Genomic DNA, 16496 nt, shown 5'->3' with positions numbered 1-16496 from the left:
CCTTTCTGTATCTCTGGGGTATTGTATTTATATATATATATATATATATATACAAACATAAATTGAAATCCACACCCATAAAGGAGGTGGTCTGAGAAATCAATTTTTTGGGTGTAAAAGATGGTGTGATTCTTGTGTTGACCTCTTCACAGCTTTCCAAAAGACAAGTAGAGGGATGGCCTGCCTCATGGAAGAGTGGGGCAATGAGTTGTCATGTAAAATGCTTTGTGCCAATTCCGAAGAGCATGAAACAGAGCAAAAGCTGAGCCGAGATGACATCCCCCATTCACGGGAGAAACACCTTTGGTGCTGCTCGAACATGTTCTGCACCATTCCCTGTTCATCATGACCACCACCCTCGGCAGTGCAAGGAACATGTCTTTCTTGCACACCCTCTTGTCACTTTCATCAGCTGGGCAAGCCCCACTCGAGGAAATTGAAGCACGGCTTCCAATCACAAAAAAACATTGCTTTTGGGTTTCCAGCTGCTGAAGCCTCTCAACATTGTCGAGAACTTGTGGGTTCTCATCATCAATGAGAACTCCGTAGCCAGGAAATTTCCAAGTGGTAAGAAGGTGGAGGCGGGAGAACACAGGGGACGGTGATAGGAGCTGAGGCCAAGGACCGAGGTAGGAGATTGCAGCAAGTCTGTCAACAATTGCAGCAAGTCCTGTGTCTCCAATCAAGGGAAGGGATGGAGACATAAAGCTAAACTTCCTGTGGCGACGACTTGTCCCAAGGTACGATCTTATACTTTGGGTCTTCACATGATCTGATGAAACACACGGGAAAGTGAAGTGCATGCACCTCAACGAAGCTTATCCAGCCAATTTGTGTGTATATTCCTTAGAATTAGCATTTGCATCAATACATTGGGAAACAGAAATAGATCGGCATCTTGTAATGCGAAAGGGGAATGATTTCATTTCAAAGCATTGAATTAGCTTATACTGTTGATCTGCCATTTAATAGTATTTGGCTTCTGCCTACGTATAAGATTGACATTGGAGAGTATATATATATATATGCAAATTAACCAAAAATTTCATTGTATTAATGTAAATATAAACTATGTCTGAAGGCCCCCCCACAAATCATTGTTTCTAGCTTTTCATCCACCTCAGAATGCTCAAAGTCCTCGTACCTTTATATCCTCTCATGAACTTTTTTTTGTCATCCTTCTTATCTGCCTAACTTTCTCTTCCTAAGAAGGTTTAGATTATCCCTACTCATCAAGATGATCTAACAATCATTACAACACAAAATGAAGCCTCTCATTGCATATCTACAGCACATTTAAGTCAACAGTGCTGTAAACTCATGTTGTCGGCAAGAAGGAAGTCTAAGATCACATATTTATTATATAAGTATAAGCAAAAATTGATTGAATATGATTTTTTGTCAAGACCTTTATAAGTTGTTCGACGGCATTAATTTCCCATTAATTGTTTGTTTGTCTCATTGAGACTGGAAAGTATCAGCTAAGAAAGATGTCGAAGCTAACAAGAGGAGGGGAAAGAAGAAGCCCTCTCTGTGTTTACTGCTCTTCCTTCTTCTTGAGTTCAAGACATGTTTACATTGACACTACCATTTTTGGTGCAATTGCAGACGGGGCATGCGTCCACTGCGGGGCCGCACTCCGCGCAGAGGCACAAGTGCCGGCAAGGCAGCAGCAGCACCGACGGCTCGCGCTCGCGGCAGGTCCGGCAAGCGCTCCTCCACCCGCCGGCCTTGATCCCCTCCTCCGCGCCGTCCTCCCCGTTGTCCCCGCAGCAGCAGGACTCGGCGTCTGAGGCGGTCGCCGCTCCCTCCTCCACCCTCACCTGCGCCGCGAGCACCTGTTCGAGGTTGGTCCTCAGCACGTTGGCCGTGGCCTCTTTGCTCAGGGCCAGGTCGCGCCATATCTGGTTCTCCATGCAGAGGCTCTTGATGCGCTCCTCCAGAGCCCAATTGAGCTTCCCGATGCTGGCGATCTCGTCTTCCTTGGCCTTGAGCCGCTTCGACACGCCTTCTTCCATGGCCGCGAGGATCTGCCTCATGAGCCGCTTCCGCCGCTCCGCCATCTCCGCCCTCACCTTCGCCGCCTGCCATCCCCACTTCCAGAGCATCAGAAACCGCGACGTCCGACAAACAGAGGCTAACAACTACAGCTAGCCACGGGGATCAGGAGAATTACGTGTTGCAGGACGAGGCGATCGATGTCGAGCATCTGCTGTTGCAGGTGGGAGGAGATGTCGTCCCCGAGAAAAGACAGCGGGCGCGACCGCTTCCTCGACGGCGCGTTGTTGAAGGTGAGGCCGCTATCGGAGACATCAGCGGTGGTGACCGGAGCCGGCGAATTGTACACGGGAAGGAAAGAACCGGCGGCGACAGAGGAAGCAGCACCAGAGACCGGCGCGACGAATCCCATTTGCATGTTGTACGGATTCGGCTGGCGCTCTGCAGTGTCGATGATCTCCCTGCACGTTAAGCAGCACGATCATAAGAACACGGAGAGCCAAAACAAGGCTAATGCAATACACATGCACGTACATACATGGAAATGAGTCTGAGAGGAGGAACGAAGGGTGATGAGTTGTGTACGTACCTGCTTCCGAGGAGTTGGGAGGGGAAGAGTTGAAGATGGTGGGATTCAACTGCCATGAGAAGATGTGTGTTCTATGTGTTGGTTTATGCTCGATATATATCTCTCTCCTGAGGGTGGGAGGTGAGAGGAGAGGATGGTGTGGGAAGGAATGAATGGGTGGGAGGTGGGCATGCAATGGGTATGGGGTGGGGGCGAGGTGGGATTTATTTAAGGGTTTGGTTCATAGAAGAGAGAGAGAGAGAGAGAAAGAAGAAATAGTTACAGAAGGCAAGAAAAAGGAATTAGAGAATCTAGAAAAAGAGGGAGAAGGTGGGGTAAGAGGAAGACTTGGTCATTTTGGTTTGTTCCTAAAATTTAGTAGAAACTCTTGAAGTCAAAGGAAAGGATTAAGATGAAGGTTAAGAGGCCAAAGAAAGGATTCTTAACTTTTACCTTCAGCTCTCAAAATCAGTTGATCAAGACATCTAATTTGGGATTAGAATGATGGCTGTTCTTTAAGAATACATTTCCTGCAAGTGGCACTTCCCTCACCAGTGAATATATCAGAAACAAAAGATGGAAACATGTTGAAGAAAACCAAATAATATTTCATGTATTTATCTGACAGGCATGATTGGTTCTCTGATTTCATATTAATCTGAGTAAGGCTTCGGTCTCGAAACTTGTAGTGGACATGCCTGTATCTGTTTCTTAAAAGTCAAGAAATAATAATTAGTAGCTTATGGGATTCATAAAGTAAATGAAGAATCTTACTTAGCCATGTATGGATTTGCTAACTTTAGATGTTGTGTTTTAGCAAGACTAGGCATAATTAAAGGTGGATTATGTTCAACTTTTCTGAAAAGCAACGCCCCCACATTCACTTTCTTTCATGCTTTCCTGTTCATAAACAGTGAACCATGATCTCTTGCTTTCTTGTTTGCCTCTCTCTCTCTCTCTCTCTCTCTCTGCAGTGCCTCAAGGCTCAAAGAAAATTACCACTGTAGGAACTAATCTGGATCATGATGACCATTTTCTTAGCAGTAATCTGGATCATGTTTTGTTGTTATTATGTATCTTAAGACGAAAACAATGTGGAATTTTCACCTTTTTCTTTACAGAAAAGTAGAAAGCTAGTGCTCAGCAAAAAGCATGTCGATAGGTGCATGTGATTCCCCTCCATTAAATGACTCCATCCATTAATGTTGTCATCAACCCCACAACCACATTTACCCCCCACCTTGATCAAGCATCAGTACTTGATTGAAGACGGCCCACACCTACTCGATATCATTTAGGTGAATCCAGCAAAGGATTTGAAGGATTGGTGGATTCTCAACATCCAAATCCAACAGTGACCTTGCGAGAATCTTGTCAGATTGAAAGAAGAAACCAATGTGTGTTTGTGCCTCATCCCCCTTTATTTATTTTTTGGTTCTGGGGCACCCACCACCCATAACCCTTTACTTTTCCTACCCCCACCTTTTAAAGATGAATCCTCAAAAGGCACAGGAGCTTTTTCCTTTGTTCTACTCCCCATTTGGTGGTGAGAATCTCACTGACCAATCCCTCCTTACTTTCTTTTCCTCTTTGTCTTCTTATCTTTTTCTCCTTTGTTCTTTGTGATTTGTTCAAAGCAAAGGTTGTACCATGTTCTGACCAATTCCCCTGCATGCATCCTCCCAAAGCAAACCTCCACCCACCTACATCTCAAAGTTGGGTACGAGGCAGCTTCTTCGCCACCACTGTCAGTGGTTGTGCTTGGAAAACCATGCCCGACTCTTCCGACGGATACAAAAGTCCACCATGCAAGTGATGTGGGGGTTCACTTGACAATGGCTTCATATGTGGGACCTCAGGATCTCACGTACACACAACCGGCATGAGGTCTCCACCAGGGCATCGATGGCTTTGGAAAGCCAACAGGAATCAATCTGACAAGAGAATAAACAACAATAATGTCGATGGAAAGAAGTTCCGCAGAAGCTTTTGCAGATGAGAAATAAGTTTGTGTCGTTGTCCAAACTAAAACACCTACAAATTCTTAGCACGATCAGTTCACCTTCCATTGCCGGATGGCCTGCTTCGCTTCACCCTCCTGTTCTGTCTCCATCACAATCTGGCAGTCACTGAGATGTAGAAGACGACCTCTGGCTTCTAATATTTTCTCCATTGTGCTGGTGGGCCCTGTGTGGTAGCGTGATATGACAGCAGTGTGTGGTGATCACTGATGAAGAAGAATCAAATTGTTTAGAGAACCAAATTGCTGGGAAGACGAAGAGAAGCATTCATGAAAGACTTCCACGTGAAGAAAGCAACCCTTTACCATTGGGAATATACCAGTCGGACTCGCACTCGTCTTTACTGTTGGGTCGGATTTACGTGAATCGAATGAGGAATCAAACCCGAATCGCCGATGTTATCGGATCCAAACTTTGAGGGACCCGGATCGGGTTTTTTAACCACATCTGCGTCCGCGTAGCCCGGCCCGGTCGGCCCCAATCGCCTCAACGGAATTCGAAACCCTACCTATCTTGGGCTGGCTGGAAGGACGGGCCGCCTTCCGGATTCGACCACTCGAGAGCACAAGGAGACCACCGCCACCTCGCGTAGGGGGGAGATGGGGAAGAAAGAGGACGAGAGGAGGACAGTAGTCGTTGGGCGTCGTCACCGAGGCCACCTACGTCCGTATCGGCAAGGTGGTCGAGGAGGTACTCCCGAATTCTTGACCACAGACGAAAAAGATTCTTTCTTTCTGTCGTTTTCTTTCAGCTTTTTGAGCTTTGATCCGGAAAGAAGGGATCTTTACATTATCTTCTAATTTTTCTTGGTTAAATGTATGATTAAAGGACGAGAGTATGTGGGCGTTAAGCATTTGGTTCATCAGTTTATATACTCTAGGGGGGAGAATCCTTTTACATGGTTACGGTCGCGACAGCTATAGTGTACCGAAGCCTAAAGCTCGATCTAAGCTTATGCCATCGTTCTTCTCCCTGTTCTTCTCACCTTAGATCTGCGAGTCTGTAGATGGTATGAACTTTTAAGTGTCGGTAATTTGAATAAGTTACTCTTGAAATAGCATATGGGGCCAAACTGCATGGTAGATTGTGTAGATGGTCGTCGGGAGTTCTTAAACATGATTGGTTTGACTATTACATTCTTGGCCTCTTTTGCTGTTCATTTGTTATCCTGTCCATCAAGGGACATGACAAGGTCCATCCTGGTGCATCAGCTTGTGCTAATGCTCTGAATAGTTCCGGCAGCAGTCCTGAACCAGATTGTCATTGATCTGATCAGCCATCGTCTCAGATTGCCCTGTAAATCAACTCCCAAGTCTTTTAGAGCGGTCTGTTGTTTTTCTTTTTCTTTTTAGTTTTCAGCAATTTTCCACCAACAAAGTAGTTTATTCTCCTCCATTGTTTATCATTTTGGAAACTTTCATTCTCCTTGGTTTGGAGAAGCTTAGTTAGGAGGGTTAATCTTAATACCTACATGCAGTGCTTGCATGGTACATGAAATGATTGTGTGGCACAAGCACCATGTATGTGGTGAGGGACTGAGGAGCTTGCATTACAAGTTCTTTATTTTGGTTGAAATTACCCAGTGTTAATAAGATCATAGTAAAACTTGGTTGATATGGTTCAGTTTTTGAGGGACTATTATACACACATTTCTCTGTTTATGAAACTAGGATTTTAATGAGGTTTCCAGGATCAACAATTTCTTCTTTATGCCAAGAGGGTTGCATAAAGAAGGTATTGCAAAGTTACTTGAGATCCAGCAGCTGATCTTAGGAGTATTTCATAATCTAAAGAAAACAAGGTTTCATTTGTCCCTACTGACTAATTATAATGGACAAAGTAGAAGAAGTCTGTACCACCCTGCAAGTTCCTCGACCAGTCTCACCGGAGGTCAGGTTGTCAGGAGCTGACAAAAAGAATCAATTCTCACTCAAAATAAGTTTCCATGATGTCGAGTCGAACACAACTTGTCCAGGCATCAATCATAAAGAGGGGCAGACAATGCTTAGGATTTGGTGAAACATAGAGTTGGTATTTACTAATTTCTTGGTTTGGTACGACATGGAAAGCACTCAACAAAATGTCTACTAGTACGTACGGGAAAAAGAGCATCATTTGCAGAGAAGCTACCGAGACAGCATCTTCTAGCAAAGTGATGGTTGATTGCAGAGCATTGAAACGAAGATAATGGAAAGCTTAAGAGAAAATTGGACAAGTCATCAGAAGAGATTCCACTCTACCTATGACTACTCCCTTTCTTTGATAACACTGTATCTTACAATCTAACAGCCTCACGTTGTGCTGAATGTTAGCTTTGCACTTCTGCAATCACAAGAAAGTAGTGACAAGGTGCATCCAGAAAGGAAGTAGAAGACTCAAATTCCATAGGGATGGATAGTTGCTAATTGGCTAGACTTTTCGGTGGGAGAAGCACACCTTTGTAATGCAAGATGCATGATGGGTTGAAAGCTGGATCACTTTGACGATGGACCGTCTCATGAACTCGTAGAAAATGATTAGCATATGGCTACCCAGACATTTTTTTTCTTTTTTGGATTCAGAAGGGTGAGAGAAGTTTAATTACCACATCTTCAGTCGTGGAAAAGGTTTAGTCAGCGCATCTTCATACAGTAATACCGTTCAATCATAAAAAATGTTTGATGAAAAACAGAGACCATTTCAAATTTCATAACAGTGACAATCGTAATGCACACTCCCTCCTAAAGGTAATCCTTCAACTCACATTTTTCTCTCTTTTGTGTGGGTTGGCAGCTTGTGATTTGTAGGAATAAACTTCTTACAGTGCTGGTGTCCTTTTCAAAGCAAAAAAAGAAGAAAAAACTTTGATCATCACTTGCTAGGAGATGAACAGTAAGATGAGTGAAGGTGGCAAGTTTCGGGAGGGAACAGCAGGAGAATTACCGAGATGAGTTTTGAAGAATACAAAGGTGCCAGGTTGTTGATTTCTGGATTTAGGGAGCATGAGCACCTGAAGAGACCAAGCATGAACTGTCTCGTATCATGTGTATGTTCTCTTTCTAACATGTAGGTGCCAAAATTCCCAGGTGGTGTGATTCATCATTGCAGCCCCACGTCTTGTTCAAAGAAACAAAGAACAAACAACTGCCAGAAAAGGCTACGATAAACTTGGCTGCCGTAAAAGAAGGGAAATGGGCAACTCAAGCATTCATTATTCACTGGGAATCATTCTTGGAGTGCCGGCCGTGACCAGCCGTTGATGAGAAGGGGGGGCTGTAGTTTTCGCTGCGGTCAATGGAGACGGGGACGGGGATGGAGATGGCCACCGTGCGGTCCCCGTCGCCTGATAAGACGGGGCAAGTCCTCTCCACCCAATCTGTGGTGCACTGCCAACTCGTTGAACGAGAAGGATTGCTCGGGCATTAGCGACACGTTCTCCCTCTCTTGGTGCAAGAAGAAGGTTGGTTATCAGCTCCAAACCATCCACAGTTGAGCTCATGCACTCGAATCCTACTTCCGATGCTAATACTGTATGTTCTCTTTCATGTGACAGAACTACAAGGTGACGGGAGGGGTCCATGAGATCTTGAGCGGGTCCCGCGCATCGCATGGAAGATGACCGGGTCACGTCACATTATGTTGACTTCGTCACCCACCACAAGCCTTCTTTTGGAGGTGTTACCCGAAAGAAAAGTCCAAAGTCCAGTTTCTACCACCAAGCTGAGCTCGAGGAGACCGTTCGATGGAGCAAACAACGACTGCAAAGTCTTCCTTTGAAGGTGTCACCCAAAAGGAAAGCCTAAGTCCAGTTTCTGTCACCAAGCTGAGCTCAAGGATACCATCCAATGGAGCAAACTAGAAGAACTGCAAGTCTTCCTTTGGAGGTGTCACCCAAAAGAAAAACTCCAAGTCGAGTTTCTGCCACGAAGCTGATCTCGAGGAGGCCATTCAATAATGGAGCACGCAAGAAGGGCACGGATGAGAGGTGACTTCTCAGCCGACACACTCATCCTCCCTTGCAGTAAACTCTTCTTTGACCTTCGGTGGACAATCCAGATATTTATGTGTTCCTTTATCTCTCAGACTCTGACACTCAAAAAGATGATCTTAAATGAAAAATGAATTCGAATCTGAGATTTCTTAACTGCATAAAAATTTAATCCCACATGAGTAAATAATTAAAATTCAATCTTTACACGAACACACGCACACACACACAAACAAAAGGCTTAATCTTTTGAATTAAACTGTTGTTAGTTTGACTTGACAACTTAGAACTACTGCTAACATGTAAATGTTGAAGCTATTTTTGTTTGTTCATGATTTTTAATTGTGGAACATTTTATTTCAAAACTCAAAAATAAATTTATAGACCAGCAGGCTGAAAAATTCAGGGATATTCTTCTTTTTTGTCATAACTAAATACAAGCAAGTCCAGTGTTCCAAAGGCTCTATGCCTGTAAGAGTCCAATTAGAATATAGCACAAATAGTAGGAGGTCTGCAAAGATTTTAGAAGAATGATATTGTCTTTTTATGTTAATTGATTATATATAAATAGAAAAATAAACATCAGGGACCAATCATGGTAGAAATTTATTGGTGTTCTATTCATTGGCATCCCTAGACATGGAGTTCTTTAATGATGATCACAGAAGCTCCAATGAAGAAAAAGGGGAAAACAACATGAATTTGAAAACGACGGATGCATGCAATCCAATACAAATTCAATAAAGAATAATTGTTGACGTTCTGTCCACTTTATTCACGGGTGTGTCAAGGATTGTGGCCATTAATTTTGACCAGATTTATGGGCTCCTCAGTGTCTGATTCGTTCATATTGATGGCTACCGGCAAAGTAATGGCTATTGCTTGCGTCTGCCGGAAAAATAATTTCTTTTGAAAGGGACCCCTACAAAAGAAATTATATATATATATATATATATATATACAATAACAACAAATTTGTTCTATACAAATCACTGTTTCTAATTAAATCAAGAACATTTATTGGGTCTCCTTTTCTCAATATTTGACTGTAGGATGCACATTAAATTAGAATTAGGGGTTTCTTTCTCTAAATCATTATATTCTAATTCATAAAATTAATATTAAAATTATTTCCTATTATATTTGAAATACATCTTGTGGAAAATGAGATGGAGATAAAAAAAAAAATATAATACTCAAGGAAAATATAATGTCAATTAAAAAAATAGGTGGAAAAACTTTTTATTTTTAATTCAAAAATTAAAAGCACAAAGTAGTATGAAAGGGAAATTTGACCCTGTCCTTTCCTGTTAGACACTATGGATTAACCTTTATGACCGCATGAATATAAAGTCTAAAACTATAAATTATTTGGCTCATTTATAATTTTTAATAAAATGATAAATAGGGAGGATGAATTTTAATCCTCAACCTTATGATAGCTCGATAAAGAGTTTAATTGAAGATAAATGAGTCAAATACATCATCAAATATTTTATATTAAATAAAAATAAATTTTAAGTACGTGTGAGTTCTCAATTTAAGTAATTTTATTTGGAGTGTAGAATTATAGTCTCATATATACAATTTTAAATATATAAAGTCATTAATAATAAAATTCTGTCGGCTCTCATAAAAAAAACATATTTTTTTATTTAATCTTATTATGTTTTTTTTTTCAAACAAGGACCCACCGGTAATCGTCACCGCTCGGCATCCGACAGACACGGTCACCGCAACATCAGCAACCAGTGTGACTTCGTCGGAAGATTCGCGGACCGGAAGCGAGGTCCGCGGTCGCCTGCACTCACCGGAGGCGGTGGCTACACGGTTCCCACGCCCTCGCCACGACTGCGCCGCCCCCGTGAGGCTCACCACCGGAGAATTAAAAGACTAGGAAAAGACGGAAGCGGGTGATCACACCGAGACGGTGAGGGGAAGTCGACGGAGGCGAAGAAGAGGTCGGTCAACGTGGAATATTGACCGGTCATTAACACGGCGGCGAAAGCGACCGGAAAATGACCTGCCGGCCCACCTTTCGTTTTGGCCTCCGTTTCACACATTAGCATCGTTCTCATCATCCACCAAAGGTCGAATCCAAACTCATCAGCATCTAAGAATGGTGCCTAATCTCGAGACCTTTGAATCTAAGTATTTTTACGATTCAAATGGAAATAAACTCATCATCTAACGCTATCTCCTATTTGGTAAGAGTTAAGGATTCGAATTATCATATTATAAATCCTATTCGATCGTTTTTTTTAATGCATATTCTTGTCCTTATCTATCTAACGTCAGCAGGATGGCGTGGGACCCACCGGCTTGGTCGTGTGAGAACACCGTGTCGCGTGGCTCGGACGCCGTAGGGAATCCCGGGGACGCTGAAAGTGCCGTAGGAAACGAAAAGGTGTGGAAGCGGGGTCGCGTTCGACGGCGCCACGGCAGAGCGGAGAAGCCAGCAAGAAGCTTCGTCGACCCTACTCCTGCACCGCGATGCCTGCGCGACGTCATCCTGCCCTACCACCGCGTGGTGACGGCATCTCTCGCGTCACCCCGCGACTTCAGCATCCAACCGCAACCAAGAAAGTCCGGTCACCGCGCCCCGCTCTCCTCATCCGAAGACGAGAGAGAGAGCGAGTAAGAGACGAAGGAAGGGTGCAGTAGAAGAAAAGAAAACAAAACCCCCTGAAATCTAGTGAAAGATTTTTTCCCAGACATTACAGCGTAGGGATCGCGTTCTTGTCGTTACGGGAGCACGAATTCGTTTCGGTGTGCATTTCTTGGTTTCCGCTAGCTTTTTTTGGTGGGGTTTTCGATGGGGTTCTCGTATCTTTCCGCTTTGGCTCTCTAGGAATCGAGGGCTTGATCGAGGTGTTAACGTGAGTTCTTGGGATTCTGGTGGGAAAGATGGGTTTTTGATTGGAATTTCGAGCTTCTTGAATCGTTTGTTCCCGAATCCCCTTTCTGCGGTCTGAGCGGCAGCTGATCTGCTGTATCTGAGACGGGAGGAAGAAAGTTTGGATTTTGGATTGGAGTAGATGATATATGTTGAAAATTATCGGAAAAAGATCCATCTTTGGAAGCATAGGATGCTAGATAGTTCGGATCTCATGTCCTCAGAAGCAAGGTGATAGGAATCTGGGCTTCCACGCCATGCCTAATCTCACGGAGCCTTCGTCTTCCATAAGCTTTGCCTCTTCCTCCTACCTCTCCAATGGCTCGAGTGCCTACCATGTTCCGGGTGGCACCGCGCCTAGCCCCTCGCCTCCTCCCGCGGCGCCGGAGGGTGGGACCAACCTCGAGGTCCTGAGCCTCAGCAAGCTGAGCACTAATCTCGAGCGCCTCCTCCTCGACACCGAGTTTGACTGCACTGACGCCGAGATCGCAGTGGAAGGGGATCCTGTCGGCATCCACCGCTGCATCCTGGCCGCAAGGAGCCGGTTCTTCCGTGACCTCTTCTCCCGGGAAGGAAGCGGAGGGAATCGACAGGAGGGGAAGCCCAGGTACGTCATGAACGAGCTGGTCCCCGGTGGTCGGATCGGCCGGGAGGCCTTCATGGTCTTCTTGAGCTATCTCTACACGGGCAAGCTCCGAGCAGCCCCGCAGGATGTGTCGATATGCGTTGACAGGTTCTGCGCGCATGACGCTTGCCGGCCAGCCATTGGCTTCGCCGTCGAGCTCTTGTACGCATCTTCTGTCTTTCAGATCGCGGAGCTCGTCTCACTTTTACAGGTTGGTTTGCTGTCCTCATGTTTTAGCCTATTGTCTTTCTTCATATGTTTGCGTTTGTGAAGTTGATCGATTGTTGGATTAATTGCTCTTTACTAACTGATGTTCATATCACGAAAACTGGTCACAAGTTTGATTCTTGAGTTTGCGTGTAATGAAATCTTGTGATCTGTTGAGCTGGAGGAGGATAATACCCGAGTCTTTTTACTCAATTTTACAGAATGAAAAGTTCAACACATGTTTCTAAATTCATAATGGAACTTTTTTGTTTGTCTCCTCGAATTCCCAGAGAGAGAGTGCAGCTCCTCTGGTATCCGAAGAAATTCATGATGCAAATCTACTGAAAGTGGAACAGTGTATGATGCGAAACTGAAGTAATTACTTGTTGGGAGGATATGGGGCTTTAGGATGACTTTACTAGAATTTATTGAGATGGTGAGTGGAATCACACAAATATTCGTTCATGTGTATAAGAACTCAACCACAGGTTCAACCAAAAAAGACTTCAATAATTGGATAGGAAAGATTATAAAAGGTTTCATCAGATACCAGGAACCATATATTTGATATTTACTATCGGTGGAAATCTTTGTCTTTCTTTTATGAACCTTAGTCTACGAGTTCTTGAAAGTTAGAAGTTTCTTGAGGAAAAGATTGCATGTACAATTAAATCTTTGTTTTGCTGACTGCAGTTTTTTTACCGAGCACTATAACTATTACTGCAGCAATAGTTATTAGGTCCACTTTGATTGACTCGACAAACTACACTAATATCACACATGATATGTCTAAAATAGAAGTGTTATAACAAAAGGAACTTTGGTGCCCCTACTTGTGTGGAAAAAAAAAGTTTTAATTCGTGTATCTACAGTGCATTACTGAAAATTGCATCCGTGTTTTTTTATTGTTATGCAGACATGTTCGAGATACTGAGGATATAGAGATTGTTTGGGAGAAATATGCTATTATCTCGAGATGACAAATTACTCAACAATGTAAGAGTAGTGCATGGTCTTAAAAAACTGCATAACTGATAAATATTATCAAGGAAAACAACTTCAGTCAGAGTTTAATAGTTTGCCTGATAGAAAAAATGGGATACTACTATAATCGCCATGAAAAAGATTAGTAAGATTGACTTATGAGCTAATTTCGTAGCTTATCTCTGAAAGTTCTTTGTTTCTTCGACAGTCTTTGTCTGCATCCACAATCATCACCATTCCAGTTTACTGCTATGAAAACAGTTAATTTATAACTTGTGAACTGACATTGTAGTTGCCTTTTTTATGATAACCTGAGATGATTTCTTAAATAGGTCTTATAAATAAAAACATGTAATTCTTCTAATATTTGTATTTTGTACTCTTCTGTGGTCTTTTTGTGGTGATGAATGTGTATTGATATTTGTGCACAACACCAAGGTGACTGTATTATCCTTTCTGTAATCCACAGCGTCGACTTCTGAATTTTGTTGATAAAGCTATGGTGGAAGATGTCATTCCTATCCTTCAGGTTGCCTCCCACTCGAAGCTTAACCAGTTGCTCTCTCACTGTGTCCAAAGAGTAGCTAGGTCGGATCTTGATGATATTGCTCTCGAGAAGGAGCTCCCGCAAGAAGTAGCTGAAGAAATTAGATTATTGCGTCGCGAATCTCAGCCTAAGGAATCTACTGCCACCGTGGACCCCATGCTTGAGAAGAGAATTAAAAGAATCCACAGAGCCCTGGACTCTGATGATGTTGAACTGGTAAAGTTGCTTTTGAGTGAGTCTGGGGTTACTCTAGATGATGCCTATGCTCTACATTATGCGGCTGCTTACTCTGATTCTAAAGTTGTCGCTGAGTTGTTAGACCTTGGGTCAGCCAATGTGAATTTAAAGAATGATAGAGAATACACACCACTTCATTTGGCTGCCATGAGAAGAGAGCCAGCAGTGATTGTGTCACTTCTCACAAAAGGTGCCTCAGCATTAGAAACAACAGCTGATGGCCAAAATGCTGTTAGAATATGTAGGAGACTAACTAGGGCGAAAGATTATTTTACAAGAACAGAGCAGGGTCAAGAATCAAATAAAAACAAGATTTGCATTGATATTCTAGAGAGAGAGATTATGAGGAATCCCTTGGCTGCAGAAGACTCTGCTACATCACCATTGTTGGCTGATGATCTACACATGAAGCTTCTTTACCTGGAAAATAGAGGTAAGCTTTCATAAGGGAATTGTGATACAGTTATCGATCGCCTTCATGAATATGTCTGTCACATATCATCTTCTTTACAGATTTCTTGCTTTAGTATTGTTAAATGTCTTTCACCTCTACCTCAAAAGTAGGCCTGCATGCTTATTTAAGTCTATCTTCTATATTTTGTTTTTCGAAGTATGAATGGTTTTGTAGCAATCTTGAGCATGAATGATTTTTTTTTTAATTCTTTGAGTTTAATTTTTTTTTTCTTATATTTGTTCTTATTCATATTTCTGTTTCTTAATCTGTAATGATTTTTGAGCTAACAGTGCAAATCAGACCTGTAACGTCGTAGGTTTGCTTCTTTTAATTTTTGAATCTGATACCGTGTTCCTGTCATGATAGATACTTTAGAATTTTCTCATCAGCTGCCGTCATATTTGTTTCTCACCAGTCATTAAATGATGGTGCATTATCCTTGTTTTCATAGTTGTTTTGCAGTGTTTTGTTTGATGAACGTTTTCTCATTTTATATCTAAGGACTAAGTCATTTTAATACAAGTAGAACTTAATATGATTATGCCAGTAATGTCATCCATGATGCTATGTCCGTTCACCTATATCCTTAACTCAGTGGAAGAAGGTACTGAGTTTTTAAGTCAGATCTGGATTTGATTGTTCTATAAAATCTTTAGTTAATCGATTCTAGTTCAGGGACAAATATGCTCATGTTTAATTTAGGACATTGATTAATTTACCAACAGTTTGTTTCTTACTTCATAGTCTGATCTACGAAGCAAATTAGTTAATAAGTGCTAACTCAAAGTGGCTTTTGACAGCATGGTAGACTGATATTTTGACATCAAAATTCTTGTTTTCAAGCATTTATTTTGAGGATATGTACTCTGCTAAACTGATTATTATTCGAAGATTACAACTGCAGCTAAAATTCTTATGCAGATACTATGGGCAACATCTAGGAGAACACAGATATCATTATTGCTAGTATTATATCGATTGACTTATGTGTTATCAGATGGCACCTGCTAATTTTGATTGCTGTACTGTTCAGTTGCATTTGCAAGATTATTCTTCCCTGCTGAAGCTAAGTTAGCCATGGAAATAGCACACGCCAACACAACTTCTGAATTTACTGGTATTGCTAAATCTAGAAGCTCCAGTAACCTGAGGGATGTTGACCTGAATGAGACACCCGTAGTGCAAAATAAGAGGCTTCGATCAAGGGTAGATGCCTTGTCGAAAACAGGTATTTTAATATAACTGGTTTCTGCCAAGAAATGTTTCCTTCTCGTCGCTATGATTTTCTTTTTCTTTTTGTGATTATAGTTCATAACAATGTTATTTGTTGCAAATTAATTTTCATGCCCATAATTGTCAGTGGAATTGGGCCGGCGATATTTTCCTCACTGTTCACAAGTGTTGGATAAGTTCCTGGAGGATGACTTGCCCGATGTGTTCTACCTCCAGAAGGGCACCCCCGATGAGCAGAAGGTCAAAAAGTTGCGTTTCTGTGAGCTCAAAGAGGATGTTAGGAAGGCATTCAGCAAGGACAAGGCCGGAAGCTTGCTCTTGGGGCTGTCATCATCCTCATCCTCGTCATCGCCTAAAAGTGAAGAAAAGCATCACACGTTTGCAAGAAATTGAGAACCGATTTTGCGATGTACATATACGATAGCTGTCCAGAATTATTAGTTTATATTATATGTATGGACCAAAATCGATGCAGCAAGATCAACAATTATCGGAAAGAATGCTGTTTCCTGCCGCTACCGAGTGCCTGTAAAACACTTTGAAACATTACTGAAAGGATGTTACCAGATAAGGTTTATTGACTTTACCATACCTGAATTGAATTGATGCCTTTTGTGAGTGATGTATATATCTGATATGAAGCTTATAGTTTTGATCTTTGGTCTCTCATCTTTAATAAAACTGTTTTCTGTTTCATTTGATCAGGGTGAAGTCCTTGGCCTAGCTTGAGATAATTTAGCTGCTGTAAGAGATCTTGTC

General features: G+C 42.3%; 2 protein-coding genes and 1 long non-coding RNA gene across 3 annotated transcripts; 2 read left to right on the top strand and 1 right to left on the bottom strand.

Moving 5' to 3' along the window:
• Nucleotides 1-1500: 1500 nt before the first annotated feature.
• Nucleotides 1501-2771, bottom strand: LOC135671891 (probable BOI-related E3 ubiquitin-protein ligase 3). The gene is made up of 3 exons (XM_065180261.1): nt 2588-2771; nt 2177-2459; nt 1501-2084 (listed from the first exon to the last, which is right to left on the bottom strand). The coding sequence occupies exons 1-3, from the start codon at nt 2641-2643 to the stop codon at nt 1563-1565; spliced, it is 861 nt and encodes a 286-aa protein (XP_065036333.1). The 5' UTR covers nt 2644-2771; the 3' UTR covers nt 1501-1562.
• Nucleotides 2772-5142: 2371 nt separating this feature from the next.
• Nucleotides 5143-8697, top strand: LOC135672682 (uncharacterized). Its single transcript, XR_010513047.1, has 3 exons — nt 5143-5277; nt 7360-8026; nt 8120-8697. It is a non-coding gene; the product is annotated as an uncharacterized LOC135672682 (long non-coding RNA).
• A 2308-nt stretch (nt 8698-11005) lies between these two features.
• Nucleotides 11006-16323, top strand: LOC135671890 (BTB/POZ domain and ankyrin repeat-containing protein NPR2-like). Its single transcript, XM_065180260.1, has 4 exons — nt 11006-12286; nt 13736-14483; nt 15538-15732; nt 15865-16323. Exons 1-4 carry the CDS (start codon nt 11708-11710, stop codon nt 16128-16130), a joined length of 1788 nt encoding a protein of 595 aa, XP_065036332.1. The 5' UTR covers nt 11006-11707; the 3' UTR covers nt 16131-16323.
• The last annotated feature ends 173 nt before the right edge of the window (nt 16324-16496 follow it).

Source organism: Musa acuminata, chromosome BXJ1-4 (assembly GCF_036884655.1).
Source record: "Musa acuminata AAA Group cultivar baxijiao chromosome BXJ1-4, Cavendish_Baxijiao_AAA, whole genome shotgun sequence".
Taxonomy (NCBI): Eukaryota; Viridiplantae; Streptophyta; class Magnoliopsida; order Zingiberales; family Musaceae; genus Musa; species Musa acuminata.
Note: the sequence above shows the minus strand (reverse complement) of the source record. Positions and strands in the feature narration are given on the sequence as shown.

Bases quoted from the DNA above. Each gene is read 5' to 3' on its own strand.
- LOC135671891 (XM_065180261.1), bottom strand. From the start codon at position 2,643: ATGGCAGTTGAATCCCACCATCTTCAACTCTTCCCCTCCCAACTCCTC. The intron at 2,460-2,587 runs GTACGTACACAA...CTTAACGTGCAG, and splicing joins TCCCAACTCCTCGGAAGCAG to GGAGATCATCGACACTGCAG. The intron at 2,085-2,176 runs GTAATTCTCCTG...TGGGGATGGCAG, and splicing joins ATCGCCTCGTCCTGCAACAC to GCGGCGAAGGTGAGGGCGGA.
- LOC135671890 (XM_065180260.1), top strand. From the start codon at position 11,708: ATGCCTAATCTCACGGAGCCTTCGTCTTCCATAAGCTTTGCCTCTTCC. The intron at 14,484-15,537 runs GTAAGCTTTCAT...TGTACTGTTCAG, and splicing joins TCTTTACCTGGAAAATAGAG to TTGCATTTGCAAGATTATTC. The intron at 15,733-15,864 runs GTATTTTAATAT...CATAATTGTCAG, and splicing joins AGATGCCTTGTCGAAAACAG to TGGAATTGGGCCGGCGATAT.